This window comes from Mus musculus, chromosome 8 (assembly GCF_000001635.26).
Source record: "Mus musculus strain C57BL/6J chromosome 8, GRCm38.p6 C57BL/6J".
NCBI lineage: Eukaryota > Metazoa > Chordata > Mammalia > Rodentia > Muridae > Mus > Mus musculus.
In genome coordinates, this window is record NC_000074.6 from 13548438 (window position 1) to 13569911 (window position 21474).

The 21474-nt window shown below is 49.5% G+C and overlaps 2 protein-coding genes across 6 annotated transcripts in view; both read right to left on the bottom strand.

Annotated features, from left to right (window-relative positions):
• Positions 1-2284: 2284 nt before the first annotated feature.
• On the bottom strand, positions 2285-14118 carry 1700029H14Rik (RIKEN cDNA 1700029H14 gene). Of its 4 annotated transcripts, none has more exons than NM_025601.3 (9): positions 13722-14024; positions 11645-11696; positions 10322-10484; positions 10188-10235; positions 9215-9265; positions 7488-7552; positions 6217-6295; positions 3211-3395; positions 2285-2681 (listed from the first exon to the last, which is right to left on the bottom strand). In NM_025601.3, exons 1-8 carry the CDS (start codon positions 13909-13911, stop codon positions 3330-3332), a joined length of 714 nt encoding a protein of 237 aa, NP_079877.1. In that variant the 5' UTR covers positions 13912-14024; the 3' UTR covers positions 2285-2681; positions 3211-3329. The 4 variants fall into 4 exon arrangements, with proteins under 4 accessions (NP_079877.1, NP_001074250.1, XP_030099577.1 ...); NM_001080781.2 differs by having other exon boundaries at positions 3211-3484; XM_030243717.1 differs by having other exon boundaries at positions 2298-2681; positions 3211-3484; positions 10322-10604; positions 13722-14118.
• A 4662-nt stretch (positions 14119-18780) lies between these two features.
• Rasa3 (RAS p21 protein activator 3) overlaps positions 18781-21474 on the bottom strand; it is a 110370-nt gene continuing 107676 nt past the window's right edge. For both annotated transcript variants that reach the window (NM_009025.2, XM_006508734.2), the window contains one exon: positions 18781-20329. In NM_009025.2, the coding sequence (NP_033051.2) occupies positions 20254-20329 (76 nt within the window). In that variant the 3' untranslated portion in view covers positions 18781-20253. The remainder of the gene's footprint in view (positions 20330-21474) is intronic.

Genomic DNA, 21474 nt, shown 5'->3' on the forward strand with positions numbered 1-21474 from the left:
CCCATGCATGCATGGAGTGACGTCCTTGTCGGTTCACCCTGCTCACTGTGGCCATCCTGTCAGTGGATGTTTGGCCTAAAACACTAATCATGTTCTTGGCTGCAGACATTCAAGGTGTTTCCCAGTCAGAGTGTCTGAGCTGCAGACTGGGGTGGGGGGGGGGGGTGGGGGAGACGGAACAGCATTTCACAAAGCCAGCTGTGAGACACATCCCTCCATATCTGGAAAGAAAAATTACCTTCTCCTGGTTACTTGGGAAACTACAAGCCATACTAAGCAGATGCTGAGCCAGGCTAACGTAAGGACCTGCAGAGTCGTGACCCTCAAGCCCTGGCGGGTACCCTGCAGGGTGGTGAGTTCTGCGGCTCGGGCTTCCTCTAACTCCTGTCCATTCTAGGTCTAACTAGCATTTCAGGTCCCCTTTTTGTTCCTGGAATCTGTGACTGTTCCCACCTCAGGCAGGAAACTTGGCAGCAAACTCGGGAGGATCAGCCAGCCAGTCCTCAGAGGACCCGAGTGGGAGGCGAGGCAGGCAGGCTTGTGGAGAGAGCAGCTCTGGGAGAGCTGCATGCAGGCATGTCTCAGCATGCCTGGGCCTGCCCCACAACCTGGTTCTGCAGAGCCGCTGACTGGGGACTTTCCCTGAGGCGGCTCTCAATCCGGAGGCTCCCCTCTTTCCCAGGGACAGACAGACACGGGACTTGGGGAACTTTGTTGCCAAGTTGCCTGGATGCCGGGGGTGGGGTAGGAGACGAAGGTGGAAGACTGAGCTCACAGTCAGACTGACCAGATATGGAACTGTGTTGTGAAGTGGCTCAACCTTGAGAGCTTGGTGTTTCCCCAGGGACTTATGCCCTCTCATCCACCCTCAGACAGCCTGGGGCTATGCCGAGGCTGAACTCTTTAGCCTCAGGCTAGTTGAGGCCACAGATAGGAACCCGAAGGATGGCACTGTTAGCCCTAGAAAATGAGCTGGTAGAGTAGACAGGGACTCCCTGGGAACAGATGCGTTGGGTTGGGAGGGGCACTAGTTTCATGGGCGAGGTTTCTTTGGAAGCAAGGGTTCTTGAATGTGGGATGGAGGCCCTTGGAGAAGGAAGTCTTCCCCATCATGGGCGCTGAGAGAAGAGCTAGATCTTTCCCCAGGACTGGATGGGTTATGAGAGGGGCCCAAGTTGTCTTGAAAGATCATCAACTCAGGAGAAGGGGTGGGGAGAGCCTGTCGGTACCCCGTGAGGATGTATCTCCACCCCAGTGCTGCTCAATCTCTGGGCTCTGCCTCAGCTTCCTGTCCTCTCCCTGTGCCTCAGTTTCTCCATCTGTAAAGCAGGGGTCACCCTTGAAGATGCCTTAAGCTTTGTTAGACCCAAACAAGATGGCTGAAACTGGGGGCTCCTTCACTGAGACAGCTTGTCTTAACCTTATAGAACATTTGCTCGCCCCTGGGGAGGCTCCTGATGCCACAGGTCACTTTTGTCAGCTGCGGTCACAGGGTGCTGAGCTCTGAAAATGTCCCCCAAAGCTAAGCTCACACAGGGAAGATGCTGAGAAAGTTGTTGGAATTCAGATAAGACCCACCTACTGGAGCCTCAGTGCACCCCTAACTCCCTAGCAAACTCCCCAGGTGTCCCTACCCAGGAGAATGATGGGTGCCATTCTTATTTCCCATGAAGCTTACAGGTTGCCAGACTCCAGGACATCAAATGGACCATACTAGGCTACACCTTTTCATGTCCCTAAAGTTGCATGCTCTTTCCGGCTATGCAAGACTCCTCGCCACTTCAGCCTCACAGTAGGGAGTAACACAGTCTGACTGCCTGGGAACTTCCCATTCCTCTACACCTGTAAGAGGGGACCGCCCAGACTCCGCCTCATGGGCTAGAGTGCTTATTAGAGCCCATCTGTCTATCAAAGCAGCCACCCATGATACTATGTCTGTAGATGCACCAGTTAACTCTTCTAAGCAACTTCCTGCCACAAAGGACGAGCTGCCCAGTGGCCCTAGGACTTTCTCAGCCTTTCAAACGTGAGCCTGAATTCCATCAGGACCATCCTGGAACCTGGACCCAGCTTGGGTTCTCTGCAGGCACATATCCTGAACTCCCGTCAGTTATGAACCCAATAGGACGTTGCTCTGGGTGGGGGAGGCAGCAGACCCTCTCACCCCATCCTAAGCCTTCTTGTGACCATGGCAACCCCAGAAGCCCATGAAGGTCAAGCTTCAGCCACCCCACCCTCCATTCAGTGGACTCACTATGGCTACCATGTCCTTGATGAGTCCAGGTACTTAGGCCTCAGATGTTTGAGGAATTGTTTTGCTTTGATTGGTGTTATGTGGGGTCACATGGAAAGGTGATTGAGGGGTCACATGGGAAGGTGACTGGGGAGTTCACCTACCCAAGCATCCTGAGAGAACTAGGCTTCCAGTAGAGGTACTAAGGAGGACTGTGGCCCAGGACCTGAGGTCTAAGGATGTGGGTGCAGGGAGGACCAGTTCTGAGGTGACTTTGTCCCCTCTCCTCTCCAGCTGTGGCCTGGAAGTTGTCTACATACGACATTGTAACTCCAGCGATGTGTTCATATTGTGTTGTTTCCTTTAGTGAACAATTAGCTGGCTCTTAAGTTCTGTGATAGCCAGGAAGCGGGAGTGCCTGCTGGTCCTGAAGAGTTGGTTCCTAGGGCTGAAAGCAGAGTTGTTTGGAGAATCTGAACCACCAGAGGGCACCATCAGACAGGCGAAAGTGGCCACTGCTCAGTCCTGGTGTTTGGACCAATAAGCCTATGGGGGCAGCAGCAATGTGGGTGGAGGATAGAGGGGAATTGTGGGAAGGCTGGCTGGCTGCCAAAGTGTGTACTCTGCAGAAGTGAAGGAAGAGACTGGTGCAGAGCACAGGGCACCCTCCCCTCTGCCTCTCAGCTCCCTCAGTCTCCTGTCTTCATGTCTTAACTAAACTTGCCTAATACTTACCCAAAGTCCATTTTTTACGAAACTCTTTGTAGATAAAATAAGTAGTATCAAAGTAGTCTGTTCCACTGTAGGCAGGGCCCATGGGGACACCAACTTGGTCCCTGTGCTACCCGATCTCCTCAGGGGCAATGTGGACGGGACACGTAACACAATCTACTCGTGACCTGAGCAGAGGTCCCTGTTCCCGCTCTCTGCAGTGACCATCTGCTGGAAGATGAATTCACCGTCGTCTGTCACCTTACCTGTGATTGGCCTTGGATTGGAAGAGGGTCTCTTGCCTTGGGTATCCGTTGGGTGCTGTCACTCTGGCCCTGCCCATGGCGGGGATCATGGAGCCATTCCAGGCCTAGGCTGTCTTCCTTTAGTCCCCAGAGAGCTCTACTAGCGGCTGAGTCAGAGGGGTCTTGTCCTGAGATGACTGATGGTTCTATTAGGGTCAAGCTTGTGTTAGTGCTCTGGCTGGAATGATTGGGCCCAAAGACGATGGGGTCTTTGGGGTCTGAGTCACTGAAGCTCCTGGAAAACACCAGGTAGTGGGATGGAGAACCCTAGAAACTGGGTTGTCAGCCCTCCCCGAATTCCAACATTACTTGGATCTGGGGAGCCAAGCAGCTGTGCTGGATCATAATGGTAGGCATCCTTCAACAGCCTCTGGCCATTGTAAGCAGTAACAAGAAAGCCCACTGGTGAATGGGCCTAGTGTCTTTGGTTGCCCATGGACATGTGGACATAAGGCAGGCACCCTTTGTCCCTCAAGCTCCAGGTCTGTTTTATCCTTCCAGTAAAATTGGCTGCTGCCTAAGTATAACTGAGCTCCTGCCCTGACCCCGAGTCCTCAGCACATAGATGATCACCTCCTTCTTCCTGGGTGCTGAGCTGCCAAGTGCTCTGAGCAGCTCCTGCCCGGACCTCTTTTTCTGAGACATGGTTTCTCTGTGTATCCCAGGTTGTCCTGGAACTCACTCTGTAGACCAGGCTGGCCTTGACTCAGAAATCCTCCTGCCTCTGCCTCCCAAGTGCTGGGATTAAAGGCGTGCACCACCACTGCCCGGCTCAGACCCCTTCTTTGATGGGGCAAATAATGCTCAGAAGCCGTAGGCTCTGAGACTGTGCACAGAGAGATAGGTGCATAGAGACAGGAGAGTGTGAGCTAGCTCTCAGGCACGTGGGAATGCTCAGAACCAAAACCCCAAATATTTCTTCAATCTGATATCAGTCCCTGGAACTGGAAGATGCTGGGACCCTTGACAAAGACTCGCAGAAGCAATCATATTGCTGAGATTTAACCTAAGGGTTCTCCTACCCAGGTGCCTGGCTGTGGCCAACACAGAACTGCTATCCAGACACACCCACCAAAGACAGACAGGTAGACAGACTCATGCTGATGGCAAGAGTCTAAAAGCAATGGCCAAGGCCTCCTCTTCCATCCTGACAGAGGGGCCAACCAGCTGTTTGTCCTCAAGTGACCTTGGGTACCCGTCTTGTTGTTGGCATCTGGAGAATGGACCTGATTCAAAACCACATAGTGGGCCCAAAGCATTGCCTCAGTTTACCATATAGACCCACTCAGAGGCCCATCTGGGCCCATTATTGCCAGCGAATGGGGAAAGAATTACCCTTTGAGCTAGGGGTCTAGGTGGAAATTGATGGATGGGCCTCCCTCCCCCCTCTACCTAGAGTGTGGCCTCCCTGGAAAGGAAGTCCTTCAAGACTCTCACTCTGAGAGTCTGCAGCTCTAGAAATCTTCTATAGCTAAATGACCTCAACTCTCACCCTATTCTCCATGTGTCCCAAAGGAAACGGAAGAGACACATACAAAGTACTCGTCTGTGGCCTGTGACCTCTGACCTTTGACTTCCAGGTATCTCATGCTCTGTGTGCCTATGTGTATATGTGACCCCATACATTTATGTGCTATGTAAGGGGTGTGTGCACTAGGAATATACATGCAAGTGTGAATATGTGTGCACTCTATTATACATATGAATGTACAATGTGTGGGCATATGTGTGTGGTATGTGTATGAGGATCTGAGGAGCACAGCCCCACATACTCACATGGCTGTGTACATGTGTGCTCTATGTACATGGGAACATACCTGTATGAATGTTGAGCATATGAGAGTTCTCTGGAACATGTCTCATGAGAGGGAAGCTAGGCCCACCCTTAGGATGAAGTAGATAGAGGCCACATGCGTTGCAACTGATGGACTGTGGCAGTGTCTCTCATCCAACTGGTTAAAAAAGTGAGAAGTGTCCCATCTACCTTCTGCTCCCACATTGCTGTCCTGGCTCCTAACTCTGTGCATCAGTTTTAAGCAGGGTCCCCAGGGAACTTGAGCTCCCTGTCTGCAGGTCAAAATGTCTAGATATTCCAGAGGCCCTGACACCCTGGCACCTCTCCCTCAGGACCATGGCTGTGGTGACTGCCAAGAAAGAAGGTGGTTCTAGCACCAGGTTGGGAAGACAGCTGTGACTGGCGCTGACAGGCCCTTCCCCAACTTGTCAGGGCTTGGGGTTTGTTACAGGAGGCCTCAAGCACTGACTGAACAACATCCCTGGAACCATGTTATCCTTGCACGTTTAACCTGTTTCTCTGTTAGGGATGCTGGGTAAATGAGAAGACCGGGCATTATATCACACCTTCCTACACTCAGTGAAGGGCCGACTTCTCTGGGCTGGGAGCACATGACCACAGTCAGATCCAAAGGTAGGAGTCCCCGTGATGAGGGTCATATGGGAATGCTGGACTTAGCTTTCTCCAGCGACAAGCACAGAGGGTGACCAGGCTGCTGGGCATCCCTGGAACTTACCCTACAGGGACCTTGCCACCCACCTTCCTCAGAGCATTGTGTTCCACTATGTATTTGGGCCAACTGCTGCTTCTAGGTATTGTTTTCAGGACCTGCAGGCTAGGACTGGGGCATACCAACATTACCCACTATTACTGACAGGAGTCTGTCATAGTCACCCCCCTGCCTCTACAAACAGCATCTCATCATGCCTCTGGTAGCCAAGAGCACACCTGGATGGTGCTCATGCCCCCTGAGCATCCTCAGGATACAACAGACTAGGGATCTATCTCTGCTTCATGGCATCACTGGCCTTCCTCTCAGCTATGACTAATCTTACAAGATGCAAATGGGAACCCCAGGGAACGGGTCAGAGGGGATCTGGAGTGAGCACATGACCCCTGGAGCCCTAGCTGCGCAGAGCCCCACCCTTCTTTGCCCTCCAGGCCTCCACTACCTTCTCCAAAGCACTGGAGTTTTCCTTTGCCTTCTTCTTTGTGTGGTACGGGATGCAGCATACCCAGCTGGTCCTTATCCTGGAGGTCAAAAGCATGAGGAAGTAAGAACCCACTCCCTGCCCTGTAATGTGCCAACCTCCTAGCTAGCAGCCCCCACCCCAGGCTCTCCAGATTGCTCTCTCAAACCCCATAGCTCCCACTCTACCAAGTCCCAGGGACATGATGTTTATGCGCCACCCCCCCTTCCCTTTCCCCACGCCCCAGTCAACTTGTGTCATTCAGACCAGATTTCACAGCTAGCTACTGATTTTTGTCCTTTGGGTACCTAGGTCCTCCTATCCTCTGGCTAAAGGGACTCTTTTTTTTTTTTTTTTGGTTTTTCGAGACAGGGTTTCTCTGTATAGCCCTGGCTTGTGATCTAGAAGGCACCCGCTAGCCTGCACAAACCCAGCCTGGGTCTGAGGATGAGATCAACAATTGTCCCACCCAGCAGTGTCTTGGTTCTATAAGGTTGGCTTAGGGGTGATTCTGAAACTCCTCCCCTTTCCTGCTCACGGTGTCAGTTCCTTGGAGACCACATGTCAGTTTTACACATCCAGTCTAAGAGAGGCAACATACTAACAAAGCCACTAATTCTGAAAGGTGGGAATTTGAGCAGCTGCTATTGTGTTCTTTGTATTTCTCTGTGTTGTAGTTCTCTGTGTTGTTAGAAATGAAGTAAACTGTATTCATGGTCCAGAGGCAGGCGAGTCCTTGGAACCCAATGCCCTTCTTTGTGGCTAATGGCTCTGGAACTCAGGGAGTCTTGAAGCTTTGCTGGTCCACCAGTGTGCAAAGCCTTGGAGGGCTAAACCCAGCTGTGAAGGGCTGTCCTCTCCCTGATGGCATCTATGGGTGCAGGGCCTTTCCAACCCAGGTTTCTCTAGCTCAACCCCAAGCTGGAGACCCTGACGCCACAACCTTTCCCTTCTCCTTCTCGGTTGCTTTGCTGGCGGATGGGATGACGAGTTGTAGTTTGGTGGTGGAGTGAAATGTGGCTCCTGGTAAATGTGTCCCCCAGCTCTGAGAAAGATTACTGTGCTGTTCCTTGTTCTTTAGCCTCTCTGACCCCCCCCCCGAATCACTTGGCTTATGCATGGTTTCGGGGGGTGGAGGGAAGGCAGGAGGCACGGTGCTGCCACCATAGGAGTTGGTGGTGGGGATGTCACTCTGGATAAGCACCCCCATTCATTCATTTATTCAAGTAGGGCCGGCCCTCCACAATACTTACTCATCTTCAGACAAGTCTCCTATGTTGGGGAGCCTCTTCTCTTCTTTGATGGCACAGGTGATGACCTGGGGAGGCAGCACAACAACCTAGGGAGCCCACCCAAGAGACAGAGGCCAGGCCCTGGGACCCTCAATGTCCTGCCAAACTATACTCTGTTGAGTGGGAATTTGCCCATCAGGGACCCTGGCTCCTTATGTGACACTCCATGGCCCCTGGGGTAGGATGGGGGAACCTGGCTGGCCCCTTGGTCTAGCTCTTCTGCTGGTTGACCTTTCCGGAGTCCTTAGAACTCAGGGCCTCATAGAGCAGTAGCCTCAGAGATTTAATGGCCAGGGTTTCTTTCTTTCTTTCTTTCTTTCTTTCTTTCTTTCTTTCTTTCTTTCTTTCTTTCTTTTTTTTTTTTGGTGTGTGTGTGATTCAAAACCTAAAGGTATAGCAGGTGTAAACTGGAAAATAACCAACCCTCAGGCACCCTTCAAACTTGTCAACAGAGATGCTCAGGAATCACCCAAAAAGACTTCTGCTCATTACAGCAGAGAAGCAGAGGAAGAGACACCAAATAACTATGTTGGCAAGCCACTGAGAAAACCTCATCATTTTATGGATGATGGTGGTGATGATGGTGATGTAGACATTATTATAGATAATAATAATGGCAGTGATATTGGTGATGATGGTGATGGTGATGATGATGTGGTGGTGGTGATAGTGATAGTAAGGACAGAGATATTGGTGATGGTGGTGGTGGTGTTGATGGTGACAATGATAATGAGCATGAAAATATGGTGACAGACATAAAAATGCAATCGTCGTTACAGTAGTGATAATATTAATGTTAATGGTGGCCCCCACCAGTGGTGATGGCGGTGATGATGGTGATGTAGAGAGATGGTGAGACAGCAGTGTTGTGATCATGGTAATGATATCGGTGACACTTAGTTCCAAGCTCGCAAAACTGTGACCTTGGAACACAGTTTTGCGAGCTTTAGGAAACAACCCTAAGATGCTGCAGTTACTATGGTTTGCATTCCGTGATGGAGCATCGAGCACAAGAGGGTCTGAGTGGTTTGAGCAGTCACTGACAAAGCCATACACTTCCTATTCTCCCAGCTCCAAGTGCACCATTTCCTCCCCACAGCACAATTCCTACAGATGCTCTGGGTACTCAAGGGCACAGGGTGATGCTAAAGGGAGGGAGACAGAGATAGAGAGAGACAGAGACAGAGACAGACAGACACAGAGACATACAGAGAGACAGAGAGGGATAAAGACAGGGAGACAGAGACATACAGAGAGAGTCAGAGAGACGGAGACACACAGAAAGACAGAGAGATAGAGACAGAGACAGATAGTGACAGGAACAGACACACACACAAAGACAGAGGCAGAGACAGACACGTACAGACAGACACACAGACAGACACAGAGAGACAAAGATTGAGACAGAGAGACAGAGACATACAGACAGACAGGGACAGACACAGAGGCAGACACAGACAGACAGACAGACACACAGAGACAGAGAAAGAGAGAGAGAGAGAACATAGGTGTTCTCATTCTATTCCCAAAGGCCGTTCCTCAGCACCAGCACCATGGAGGGTCCCTGGAATGCCTGGCCTTGGATCTCTCCTCCCGCTTCATCATGTGTCAGTTATGTCCCAGCCCACAGTGCAGACACTTTCCCAGTGGGTAGTTTGGATTTCTGGGCTGAAGGGTTTTGCCTGTACCTCCTCCTCAGTATGGTCTCCCAGGTCGATCTCCACAAACACAGATGGTTTCTAAGGATGGAAGTGATAATTTATGAGTGAGCTTGACAGAATGCAGCCTTGTAGACATCTGGGCCTGAGTGGTTCCACTAGATTCTGGTGATTACAGAGGCCCCATGGTAACAGACAGCAAAGTGTCCAGAGGGTTAGCTCTGGGCAGAAGAGGGGGGAGTATGCCCTTCTGCCTCATTGCTACCTATTGGAAACAAGTTACTGATATTCCAAGGGGTTTCTTCCTTCTTGACTTTGGTTGTTAGGGCCTTCAGGTGACAAGGTACCTGAGACCTGGGGACCTCTCCTCATCCCTGATCTACTGGGAGCACATGGGTCACCTCCATACTCTTGTCTAGAGCCACATTCACTGACATGAGATCTACTCCACAAGATGGGATGATCCAACAGCTCAGGACATGCCACCTTGTTCTCTGTTTGGCACTTTGGCTGGCCCAGAATCTTACCAAGGACTATCTTTTGTAAAGTCCTGGTGAAGAATGGGTGCTACTGCCACCTTTCCATGTGACACGGGTTGGGAAAGAGGAGAAAGCTACCTTCCTTCATGAAGGTCACTGCGAGATTTATGATTCAGTATGATGTATGGAAGATGCACCTCAGTGGCCAAGGTCAGGTGTGTCTTCAGTCACCACACCTGGGTTTGGGTCTCTGGGTGGGCTAAGCTCAACTGGAAGGTGGAATCTTTTCAATCCACACCGTTAGTGACTTCATTGTTTGGCAAGCTAGGGCAGGATGTTGCAGGATCAGGCAAATCCAGTCCAGAGCTTGGTCCCTCAACCCCTTACCAGCTCAGTTGGACAGCACAGCACCTGCTTAGATGGCTTTATGGGCTAAGCCTACAGTGTGCTCATAGCCCACTGGAATTTGTCTACAGATAGACTTAAATATCTTAACTCCTGTAGCTAAAGTAAGCAGCTCTTGCCTGCTTTTCTAGAAGGTGATCCAGCTTCGTGGACTCAGAATGCTGCTCCTGTAAACCCAAGAAGACACCAATAGCTAAGTAGAGGGACACCTCACAGGATGGCAGACAGAGTGGGTGGACCACCAAGGCCTGACCTCAGCCGCAGAGATACATCGTCCTTTGCAGGCATCGTCCTGCTCCCCTGTGGCACTGGCCTCTGAGTCACTCTTCTCTGGGTCCATTTTTGCACACTTGAGGTCCATTTTTTCCACCTCATCCTGGCTCCCTTTCTTCCTGTCGTCCTCTAGGCTCACCCGACTGGAGGTAAGTGTGATAGGGGCGTCAAAGAAGCAGTGTAGAATAAGTGTCAGGACAGGAGTCACTTGCTGTCTTCCTGGCTCCTCCCCTAATGCTAGGAGTGGGGTATACCCATGGGCCCTTTGGAGGCAAAAAGAAAGACCCTCCTATTCCCTCTAACGATTCATCTTGTCTGGAGACACCAGCCCCACTCCCTCCAGGTAGAGACTTTAGTTAGGGCACCAGTGAATGGATCCATGCCTGTCACTCATGACCACCTTAGTAGCTCCCAACCCCGTGTGTTTTGTTGAGTGTGGTTTGGGGGACTGGAGTAGGAACGGGGAACACAGCTGCCTCCTCACAGCTACAGTTCCCAAAGGGAAGACTCAAGATAGCTGCTGGCCTTTGACATATTTGGGGTTACATTACCCAAAGTCCCTGTCCTTTATCTGAGTCTAGAGGGATGCCGTAGGCCTATGTGACATGTTGGTACCCAGTTCCAGCAACCAATGACACCTTCAGTGGCTTCTTAGTCGCCAACATCCTTCTACCTCAAGATTTCCTAGTCTAGTACCTTTCACTGGTACTGGATCATGGGAAGTCATTTATAAACAAGTGGTCTGGCCTGTTCCTGGTCCACAGTGAATGGACTTTGAGAACTGAGGAAAGCCCTTGGGTTCCATGATTTTTAAGCCCTCTAGAGGGCAGATGGTGGGAAGTATTGAGGGATGGCCCCTGTGTTAGGTGGCCAGACATCTTGTTCTAGCTGACCAATACCGAGGCTGGTTATGCACCCTCCCTGCTCAGCAAGGAGATCTCGATGGGCCCAGCTGACATGAGACAGGGTGCAGATTCCTTTCTGGGAGAGGCACATGGAGATATTTGTTGAGATACTACCACCAAGTCAGCTCGATGGCAGACAAGGACCAGCCAGAAGGGCTGCCTAGGAAGTGAAGAATGCTATCTGCGGTTTAGAGACACACTACGGTGGCTTCTGCTTTTATGACAAGTCTCTTGGATAAAGAGGCTTCTCAACCCTACCAACCATCCCTTTATTCAAAGGATTCAGTTTCCTTTGGGTCCCTCCACCCCCACCTAAGTCCTAACCCCCAGTGGAGGGCTCCAAGCCCACTCCCCACACCCCAATTGTCACATTTCAGAAGAAGGCCGCTTCCACTTACTAGGTGCCGTCATCCGTGTCACTTCTTGGGTCTTTGCCTTGGTCCTCAGAGTCTGAGGAGCAAGGGCAGTTGGTTAATATGTGAGTATTCTAAACATGATACGACGGCTCCTGCATCTAGGACTTCCCACAGTTTGCTATCTCACAGGCTCACTGTCCTGCCTGGTTCTCCTCGGGGCAGGCTCAAGGCCAGCCTGAGACTAACAGCCATAGCTAGCAAGACTTCCCTTTCTCATCTTTGTTGGCTCCTTTGGCCATGCTCCAAGGATACGTCTATTCCTTCTGCCCCAACACCTTCCATGACCGAGCTTGCACTCTGAGCCCACTTCATGCATTGTTGTAAAAGCACAACCTCCATTGCTTTCTTAGTATATGTTTGTGACCCAGCCCAGGCATCCCTGGCCTCCTGGGACACACTCACAGGCCTGCAAATGTCCTTATCTCAGTGTGGATTATTGAAGAGGCAGAACAGGAGATAAGAAGGGACCTTCCCAAGATGGCCACTGGCTGGAAATGGGATGACTTGTTCAGGAACATCCTGACCCCCATGCCTCACAGCGCTGAGGCCCATCATTGGGGTGATCTTGATTATCCTCTATCCTATCAGGCAGGAGGTACCTTGAATGTGCTCAAGGCTGAGGGGACCCTAACAAGCTGACATGAATTCCCTAGCTTCAGAGCAATAACTGTAGGGAGCTGTGCCAGGTGATCCTGGTTTTGGGGGGTGGGGGCAGGGAGGGCGCTAGTTGGCTGTGAGCTCTTCCAACTTGGCGTACTCCTTCTGCATGTAACTTCCTCCCCCAAACTTCCAGGGACCTGGCAGTTCAGCATAGTGTTCAATGGGAAGAGTTGTGCACAGATAACGTCTTTGAGGCTATATTCTGGGCTCTCCCCCAGAGTTGCCGTCTGGGCCAGACCTCAGCTGGAATTACCTGTTCCCCACAGTGGCTTTGTGACTCAGACAGAAATTCCAAAGTGCTAGAGAAGAGTTCTTATAGATCAAGCCCAGAGCGTGAGTTGGAGGGCTCCCTTACAGAGCTGGCTGGCCCTTTCCTGGGGGTTAACTTGCAGGCTAGTTGAGGGAAGTACAGGACAAACTTCCTCACCAGTTGATCCTCTTAGTCTTTCCATCCATTTCAAACCTCACCCCAATCTCCCATGCCTTCTCTCATAGAGATGCCGGCTGCTTAGCCACCTGCCTCCTTTCCAGAAAGGAGCCTGTCCCTTCTTGTACTTAGCACACCTGGCCTTGGTCTGTACCCTGTGTCCCTTTCTCAGGAGATCCCGTGCTTGTCTCTGCATTGTCTGAAGTGCTGTACTCAGAGTTGTTGACATCTGTGGATGTCCCAACAGTGAGAAGCAGAAGGCTGAGGCCTTCTGGCCAGGGCTGAGGGATGTTACACAGCTCTGCACTGTAATTCAGACCTTGGCAGTTCTCACATGCCCCAGGGAGAAAAAAGGGTAGGTTTCAGTTCAATCCCAGCCTCAGATAACAGTCTAGAGGGTCAAATAATGAAGGTGCCTGATAGGAGGTCTGCTGGTGACTTATTTTCAGAAGATTTAAAAATGGACGGGGAGGGTTGGAGAAACGGTGCTCAATGTAATTCCAAAGGTCTCAATTTTGATTTCCAAAACGCACATGGGACTCAAGTCTAATTCCAATGCCAGGGGATCCAAGGCCCTCTTTTGGTCTCTGCAGCACTGCATGTCCATAGTGTACATACACACGTGCAGGCAAAACACCCATATGTAAGATAAAAGGACTGGAAGCTCCCCACACTCCCAGAAACATGTACACATGTGACTGTGTTCCAGAAGACGCTAACTATTAGGAGACTCTTCCAGCCCTGATCTTTCTTATTAAGAAAAGCCCCAAGCAAAGAGCGGTCAAAAGAAAGGCAGGGTTTCCATTGCTTGGTGCAGTTCTGGAGTTGGAAACCAGCTACCTTCTCCTAATGGCAATGTGTCTTGCATGATACACCTACTGCCCATGTCCAGATGTCCACAAACTGTACTTTCTTAAGGCTGGGCCAGGTCTGCCTGCCCTCCCAGTCCTCCAGGAGGGAGCCACCCCTTACCTAGCTCCTTGCGTAGCAGCTTCCTGATGCAGACTGGTGGATCCCCCTTCTGGTGCAAGCCACCCACACTCCTGCTCCTCTGGAGTTCCGCCCCGTCACTGGCGGCCTTGAGGTATGCAGGGGTTATTCCTGAGGGCAGGGCGCCAGGCCCAGGCCGGTGCTTCCTGTGCGCGGCGGGGTCCTTCTCCATCCTGACCCAGAGGGAAGGAGGGCGTCACCAGCACAGCCTCAGACCAAAGGCATCTCTGCCAGCCTCTCCCTGCCTCTCTGCCAGCAAAGTGGTCCAGCGCGATCTCACTCACTGTTGCTATGACGCTGCTGTGACATCACAAGATAGAGCTGGATGGTTGTTGAGGGCTGTCCCAGAGGTCATGCTGGCTCTAGGTTTTTTGGTTTGGTTTTTTTTTTTTTTTTTTTTTTTTTTTTTGAGTTTGGCAGTTTGCTATCTGCCACTTTCCTGTACTTCGGTATTCTTTAACAGCGAGGGGCTTCTAGATGGCAGTGTCTCACAAATGTGTGCTCCTGAAGCCAGTGCTCTCTCCCATTTGAGAATCTTCCTGTTTCTATGGGCGTGAGGATGGCAGGAAGCAGAGTCAGGAAAATAAATGGCCCTGGGGCAGTGTGATCTGGTTTACATTCAGGCCCGTGGGTCAAAACTTACCACTGAGAGCAGGGCTTGGTGGGAGACATTTTGATGACTTACACAGACAGAGAAACCTGCCCACACAGGACCTCGACCTCAGTTGGGAACATGTCTCCCAGCTGAAGGCTAGAAATCAAGGAGGGGCAGGGATGTCTCCCCTGCAGCCTCTCCCAGGGTCTACAGATGTCATCTTCATGGACTATCCCCCCAATCTGTTTCTTCAGCTCCTCTATGACAGCAAACACAGTGGATTGGGGCTCCCCCCTGGTGCCAACATAGCATACAACTCTCCCCTGAGGGGATAGACATTTGCTTTACAGCTAAATACAAGTGACCACTGCCTCAGAGCACATTCAAACGAACACAAACTCAGTGTTCCAACCTACTAACCGTTGGACAAATTTTTTTCTTTTAAATTATGAGTATGTGTATGTCTGCGTGTGGATATGTGTTATGTGGATACGTGTTAGGGATTGGTCTGGTGCTGCTGTGTATTCAAATGCTAAATACTGGCTCCCAAGACCTGGTTGTGCCCAGTGAGCAGATCCTTATGTATACCAGTGATGCTATGAAAACCTTGCTCCCCAATTTAAAACCACTGGCTAAATAAAGGTGGCTATAGCCAGTTACTGGGGAGAATATGAAAGATGCGGTTTCAGACACTGGGCTGGGGGTTGCAGGTGGGGACCACGAGGAGGAGAAAGAGGGTGGATGAAGAGGGAACCGGAGACTCCCATTACATGTGATGGAGCAGGATCAGGTGCCCAAATGAAACGCACCCCCACCCCACCCCCAACCCCAGGTCAGACTTCTGGACCAGAAGTAACTGAGGTGGGATTCGAACAGCCAATTTTTGCTTTGGAGGAGAGCAGCTGAGAACAATACAGGCAGCCACGTGAAGTTAGAAAGGATTGCTGCATTAGATTAGCAGATAAAAATAAAAATAACTCCATGCAGAAAAAAGAAGGTATGTTATGTTGGGAGATTTTACATTTGTTCCATAGGAAAAGAAAAGCTATGGAGTCCTTCCAAATTGTTAAAGATCAATAAAGATCAGATACGACTGGAGAAGAGTCAAACCGCAAGTATTGGGGGAGTGCAGCTGGGAAATTAAGTATAATAATCTATAGAAATATAGATTAGGGGTAATTCCCCAATAATTGTACAAGACAGAATGAAATAATCCATAGGACTCTGCCTCGGTTATTGGGGGGGGGACTGGCTGTGTCATATTAATAACTATAGTTTCTTAAACTCGATTCTAGTTATGCGCGCATGTGAGTGCAGGTGCTGGCGTGGCCCAGAAGAGGGTGCTGGATCTCCCGGATGTGCAGACAGTCACGAGGCATCCGATTTGAGCGTGGGGAACTAAACTCTAATAGCAAGATGTGCTCTTAGCACTGAAGTATCTCCAGCCCATGAAGTTTTTATATTAGCAGGACAAAGGAAGTCAGGAACAAAAGCACTTTTCAAATACACTGTTGGACATTGTAAAAAGATGTCTACAGAAAGGCAGAGAATCTCGGCTCTGGGCTGCAGATGCTGTCCCAAGGCATTCGTAGCCCTTTGGTTGGGTGAAACTAGAGTTTTGTTAATACATTCCAAAAGGTTGCTCCAGTTAGCCACAGGCTGTGAGGTTGGCAAGGAATGGCTATTAAGGTGGCTAAAGAGAGCTCAAGAGGAATTGTAATCAGGCTCCAGACCTGCAACATTCTAACCCCTCCATAATCACTGATGTTTTTATTAGTTATAGCCTGGGAAGGCTCAGAGCAAGGTGTTGGTCCATCCAGGGCCCCCTGTTTATAGTTCTCTCTATTGGCCAAGTATCACATATCGTTTATTAAGTATTATGAATGTCCGGTGGCTACAGGGAAGACTTCCTAGGGCCTGATGTGGGGATGGCTTGAGCAGTTGGTAAAGCTGTTAAGGAAGAAACTCCTGGATCATATTATTAAAATCTACTAGCCATCATGACTAAGATCTGATGCTTTCTTTAAAAGAATCGTCTGTATTTGACATAATGGGACATCTAATAATAGCATATCTAAAATGAAAATAACCCAGAACATTATCTCAGAGTGAAGGTACCACTGAGGAAAATGGGCCCTTTAAACAAACAATTTCCTAGATTGACTCTATGTTTCTCCTACAGCTATTTATACTCTATGGACTCTTTTTTTTTTGTACTTGGAATATTTAGATTATTATCTCATAATTTTAGTTTTTCTTCCAGCCAGACTTACAGCGCTAATCTGCTGTGTGGCATGGTCAGCTCTAATTCTTAAGAAAAACTAGTCTCTCACCAGGTCCTCTGGGTATCTATTAGCTTTCAGTTTAGTGTTTTTATGGGCCTCTTGAACATATGAATGAGAGGGTCTGTGACTCTTTTCTCTTCGGGTTCTTTTCCTTCTGTGGTTTGCCTTATCCAACTTTGATGTGACGGTTTCTGTTTATTATATCTCATTTTGTAATGCTTGGCTTTTACCTCTTAGAAGCCTGTTCTTTTCTAATGAGAGACAGAAAGGGAATGGATCCGGAGGGGAGGGGAGAGGGGAGGGAACTGGAGGAGCAGAGGGAGGGGAAACCGAAATCAGGATACATTAAGAAAAATCTTTTGTTTTGTTTTTTGTTCTGAGGCAAATTTTCTCTGTGTAGCACTAGCTGTCCTGGGACTTGCTCTGTAGACCAGTCTGTCCTAGAACTCACAGAGATCCGCCTGCCTCTGCCTCCCAAGTGCTGGTATTAAAGGCGTGTGTCATGCCTGGCCAAAAATCTATTTTTAATAAAAGGGGAAAACGTGGTTTCAATATCTAAATTATCATAATTCTCACCTGTGGATACTATTACATTGGCATCCTACCAGATTTACCTTGGAAAGGTAAATGAAAAATCACATTACAGAAGAGATTTCATAATGTAATATTCCTTTAAATTTTCTCTTAACAAGATTTTCTTTTCCTGGGGCAGAAGAGATGGCTCAGAGGTTAAGAGCAACTGGCTTCTCTTCCAGAGGTCCTGAGTTCAATTCCCAGCACCAACATGGTGGCTCACAACCATCTGTAATGGGATGTGATATCCTCCTCTGTCATACAGGGCATGGATGCAAATAAAATACACACAGGCACTCAAAATACATACATAAACAGATAAAAACTTAAAAAAAAACTTTTCCCATGGACCAAATATTATTTGTAACAGTGGTTTAAAAAAAACTCTAATAATAGTTTCATCTTAAGTGCAAATGTTTCCTTATTGAAGTATTTAAGGTATCCTACAGAAACAACAACAACAACAAAAATGGCCCAATATAAATTGTAATTAGGCTCTGGCCTTGCAACATTCTAACCTAGCCACACGCATAGAGTCTTAACGGTTCATCCGCCTCACAGATGTTCAGTGTAGGCTGCTGTTCTTTCTGGAAACTTGGATTCACACTGGTGACCTTATTTCAGTTTTATAACTGCCCAAGACCCCCTTCTCAAATATGGCGTGCCTGAGGTTTCTGGTGTGATGCCGTTAGCAGATTGGTGCTAGGGCACAACTTGAACTAACACAGCTGAACAGAAGAACCCTGGTGGTCCATTCTCTGTATCTCCTCCCCACAGGGACTGGTCTGTTCCTAGCATCACAGTTCTTAACTGATGAGACAAGTGTGAACCTTCCTACTCTCAATGATCCCAGGCCTGACTAGGCGTGCTGGAGTGTGAGTCGGACCTTAGCTGGGCATACTCTAGAGTAAACTTGAGTCTTAACTAGGCATGCCTGGGTGTGATTGGAGCCCTGAGTGGGTATGTTCCAGTGTGAGCTGATCTCAGATTAGGTGTGCTGGAATATGAGGTCAACCCTCTGTCTTAGTATTGTCCAATTGTTTATGTTTTGTTTATTATTTGTTTGTTTGTTGTTTTGCTTCCAGATGCCTGTGGTCAGGGCAGCAGACATCCCATACTCCATTCCTGGGAGTTCCCTGTCAGACAAGAGGCCAAGGAGTAGGGTCATATCTTCCTTGGTCCACTCCATACTCCTCTGTGGCCAGTGGAGACCAACCAGTGACCCAAGCCAGCTTCACCCTGTCCTGGGAAGCACCTGGCCTGAGTTCTTGGCCCCAGAAAGTCCCCAGAGAAAAACTCATTGCTCTCAAAGCCAAACTCCAGACTTTTCTTTTAATGGGCCTGACTCCCATTTAACCCATTGGAATTAAAAAGGGAAAGAAAAGAGTGAAAACCAAAGGAGAAGAGAGGAGAGGGGGGTGAGGTGTTCCACCGTATCCTTCATCCTAGCGCGGGGTTTCCATGCCATGCTTCCAGGAACGCCACCTGTCTGGTCTGACATTGATGCCAACCACCTTTATCTGCCACCCTACCTGTAGGGAACCTCCTCTACATTGCTCCCCTCTGGGAATCCAAACCACTCCACAGAAAGAATAAAACATCTGCTTTAATTGCCCATTAAAATACATTGCAAATCGTTAGTATCTTATAAACAGAAACATTAAGTTACAAATCCAAGTTAAAAAGAAGTTCAGTACAAGGGGCCTGCTGTGTCCAAACTGACTTTTGTTTCCATCCTCTGCTACTATGGGTTCTAGATACAGATTAAACCTCCCAACAAGAATGAAGAGAAAAGGGTACCAGAATGTGTGGTTGTGTCCTTCAGCAACATCTGCCCATAGAGTGCCCCTCTCTCAGCCTCTGGAAATGCAGTTTGGCATAAGGCTCCAGCAGTACTGTGGGGGCTAAGCTGGTACAGTCTGTCTTGTCTGTTTCAGGACCCTCCCACCCCAATCAAAAGTGGTTCCAGACATTGGCATGTGTGGCCTGTTGGGCTCACAGAGACACAGGCATGTGGAATACCACGTTTGGCCTTTATTGCTGCCGGTGCAGGCTCCATCTCAGAGCTATGTCCCCGAGGACCCTTTGGCTTTGTGAGAAATCAAATACTGTTCCCTTTGGATTTCCCTGGGTCACCCCCCTAATGCACATAGATGCTGGTATTCCACACTGCCTTATATCAAAATGCTATTTAAAAACAGTCCTTTAAAAACATTAAGAAAGACAGCTTGAAAAATGCACAGCCTTTAAAAATCTTTCCCAGACTTTCATCGAGGCAGCAAGCCTGTGGATTCTAGTTTGAAACCTTATCCAACATCCAGACCTGTGTTTGAACTGAGGGGTGATGGTCACCCAGAGAAGACTGGGCTCACAGCCCTCCCTCTCCAGGGACTCTAAGAAAAGGACCCCCATGTCCTCTAAGATAAAGGAGTTTCTGTACCATCCTGTCCATCCCAGCCACAAAAATGACCCTTTAGCCAGGAACAAACCAACATAAGCTCAGGAGAAAGGCTGCCTGCCTGCTGGCTGCCAGGGAATACTGCTTCTCACGTTTCAGACAGGGATTCCGTGGAACGAACGGCAGGATTGCGTGTACGTCTAAGGCTAGGGCCAGACTGCTACATGTGTACGGAGCCACAGAGACCAGCAGGCAAGGGACAAGAGTGCACACTGAAGAAGGTGCGCCCTGGCATGAACGAACCAGGCGTGCCTTTGTGAAGGGGGACCGGGCTGCGAGGGAACAGGTTTAGACAAAGTCCATACTTCCCTAATATTTAACAGATCCCTGGATCCCCATACAACTGAAGGAGTAGAAAGACAGATGAGCATACATTCCAGGATGGCTCAGACCACCTGTGCTGGCAGCTAAGGGGAGTGCACAGCCCAGGCAACAGTTCCTGCCGGGGAAGAGCATGCTTGACTCGTGGTGGCCCCACCAGCTTGGTAGGACCCGTGTGAACGGGTGAACATGTTTCCTCTCCATGTATGCCTTCTGCCTTCTTTTATCTGCTTTTTCCCCCTGGTGTGGGTCAACAGCGCTGATCTGGGAGGTGCTGTGACCTTAAATGGAATGGGTGGAGATCTCAGACTGCTGCCGGATGTAGTTCTGGAAGCTCTTGTCTCCAATAGGGTGCTCCCTGGAGAGCGAGCAGAGAGGAGAAAATGAGGTCCTGTTCCTGACACCCCAACAACCACTGTACTTTTAATTGTCTTTGTGTTGTCTGTCACTGTGCTGCCCATTCATCATAAAAACACATGGAAAGTGCAGATCCACAAAGAACAGTGAGCGCCAACTCCAAGGAAGCACTCACTGTGACTCAGGGTTCTCCTGCGGATGGTATGTCACGTGTGTACATGTCATGTGTGTGTGTGTGTGTGTGTGTGTGTGTATGGAGCACATTTAGAACATACACACTATACATACATACATACATACATACATACATACATACATACATATGGGCTGTGGGTTCTAACTATGTGTGGCACGTGCACACAGACATATGCACATGTTAGTGTGGACATATGTGGGCTGTGTACACACATGCATACTGCATGAAGTATGCATCACTTGCAAGATGTGGGCATGTGTTCTGAGAGGGCATGGCTTTGTCTTCCTGTGTGCTGGTAGATGCTCTATGCTGGGACAGGGCCCAAAGCATTGTGGGTGCTTGGTAGCTGTTGTTCCATGGTGAGTACACACCCCATCTCCCGCCATGAGAAGCGGAATGAAGCCCCTCACTATTCTCAGCCTGTGAGTTTTGCACCGGGAGGCTGACATGCATGTTTAATACGATCAGAGCAATGTTTTCAGAAGGTAAATGTGGGCCACCACGGGTGTGTCCAAAGGGATCGATCGGGAAGCATGATGAGACTGGCTGGGATCCAGTGCAGGTAAGTCAGAGTTAGCACCATCTGCAGATGCTAACCCTTGCCCTGTGAGTATATGGGGATAGTCAGGACGAGGGCCATGGCCATCTCTAATACAGTTGGGATTGGATCCTCTTATTGTTTCTGAGCATCAGCTGAGGGCATATAGGCTTCTGAGCTCCCTGTGGGTCACCCACATGTACTTTGGGAGAAGTCCCTGAGCAGTCCTTGGGTGGACATAGTACCACACCACCTGCTGAATGTGGGTCAGGAGCTGTCTCAGCCTTTATGGACCTGAGCTTCATCTCCAACTCTTCAGCTGTAAAGCTTGACCCACCTGGGGCCACATGACCAGAGCGGGAGAAGCGGGATGTCCCAATCTGGCTTGAGTCCTCTAGCTACACCTCTCCTA

Bases quoted from the DNA above. Each gene is read 5' to 3' on its own strand.
- 1700029H14Rik (XM_030243716.1), bottom strand. From the start codon at position 13,911: ATGGAGAAGGACCCCGCCGCGCACAGGAAGCACCGGCCTGGGCCTGGC. The intron at 6,296-7,487 runs GTAAGTATTGTG...TTTGACCTCCAG, and splicing joins GGAGACTTGTCTGAAGATGA to GATAAGGACCAGCTGGGTAT. The intron at 5,202-6,216 runs GTAGTGGAGGCC...TTTTTTAACCAG, and splicing joins ACTCCAGTGCTTTGGAGAAG to TTGGATGAGAGACACTGCCA.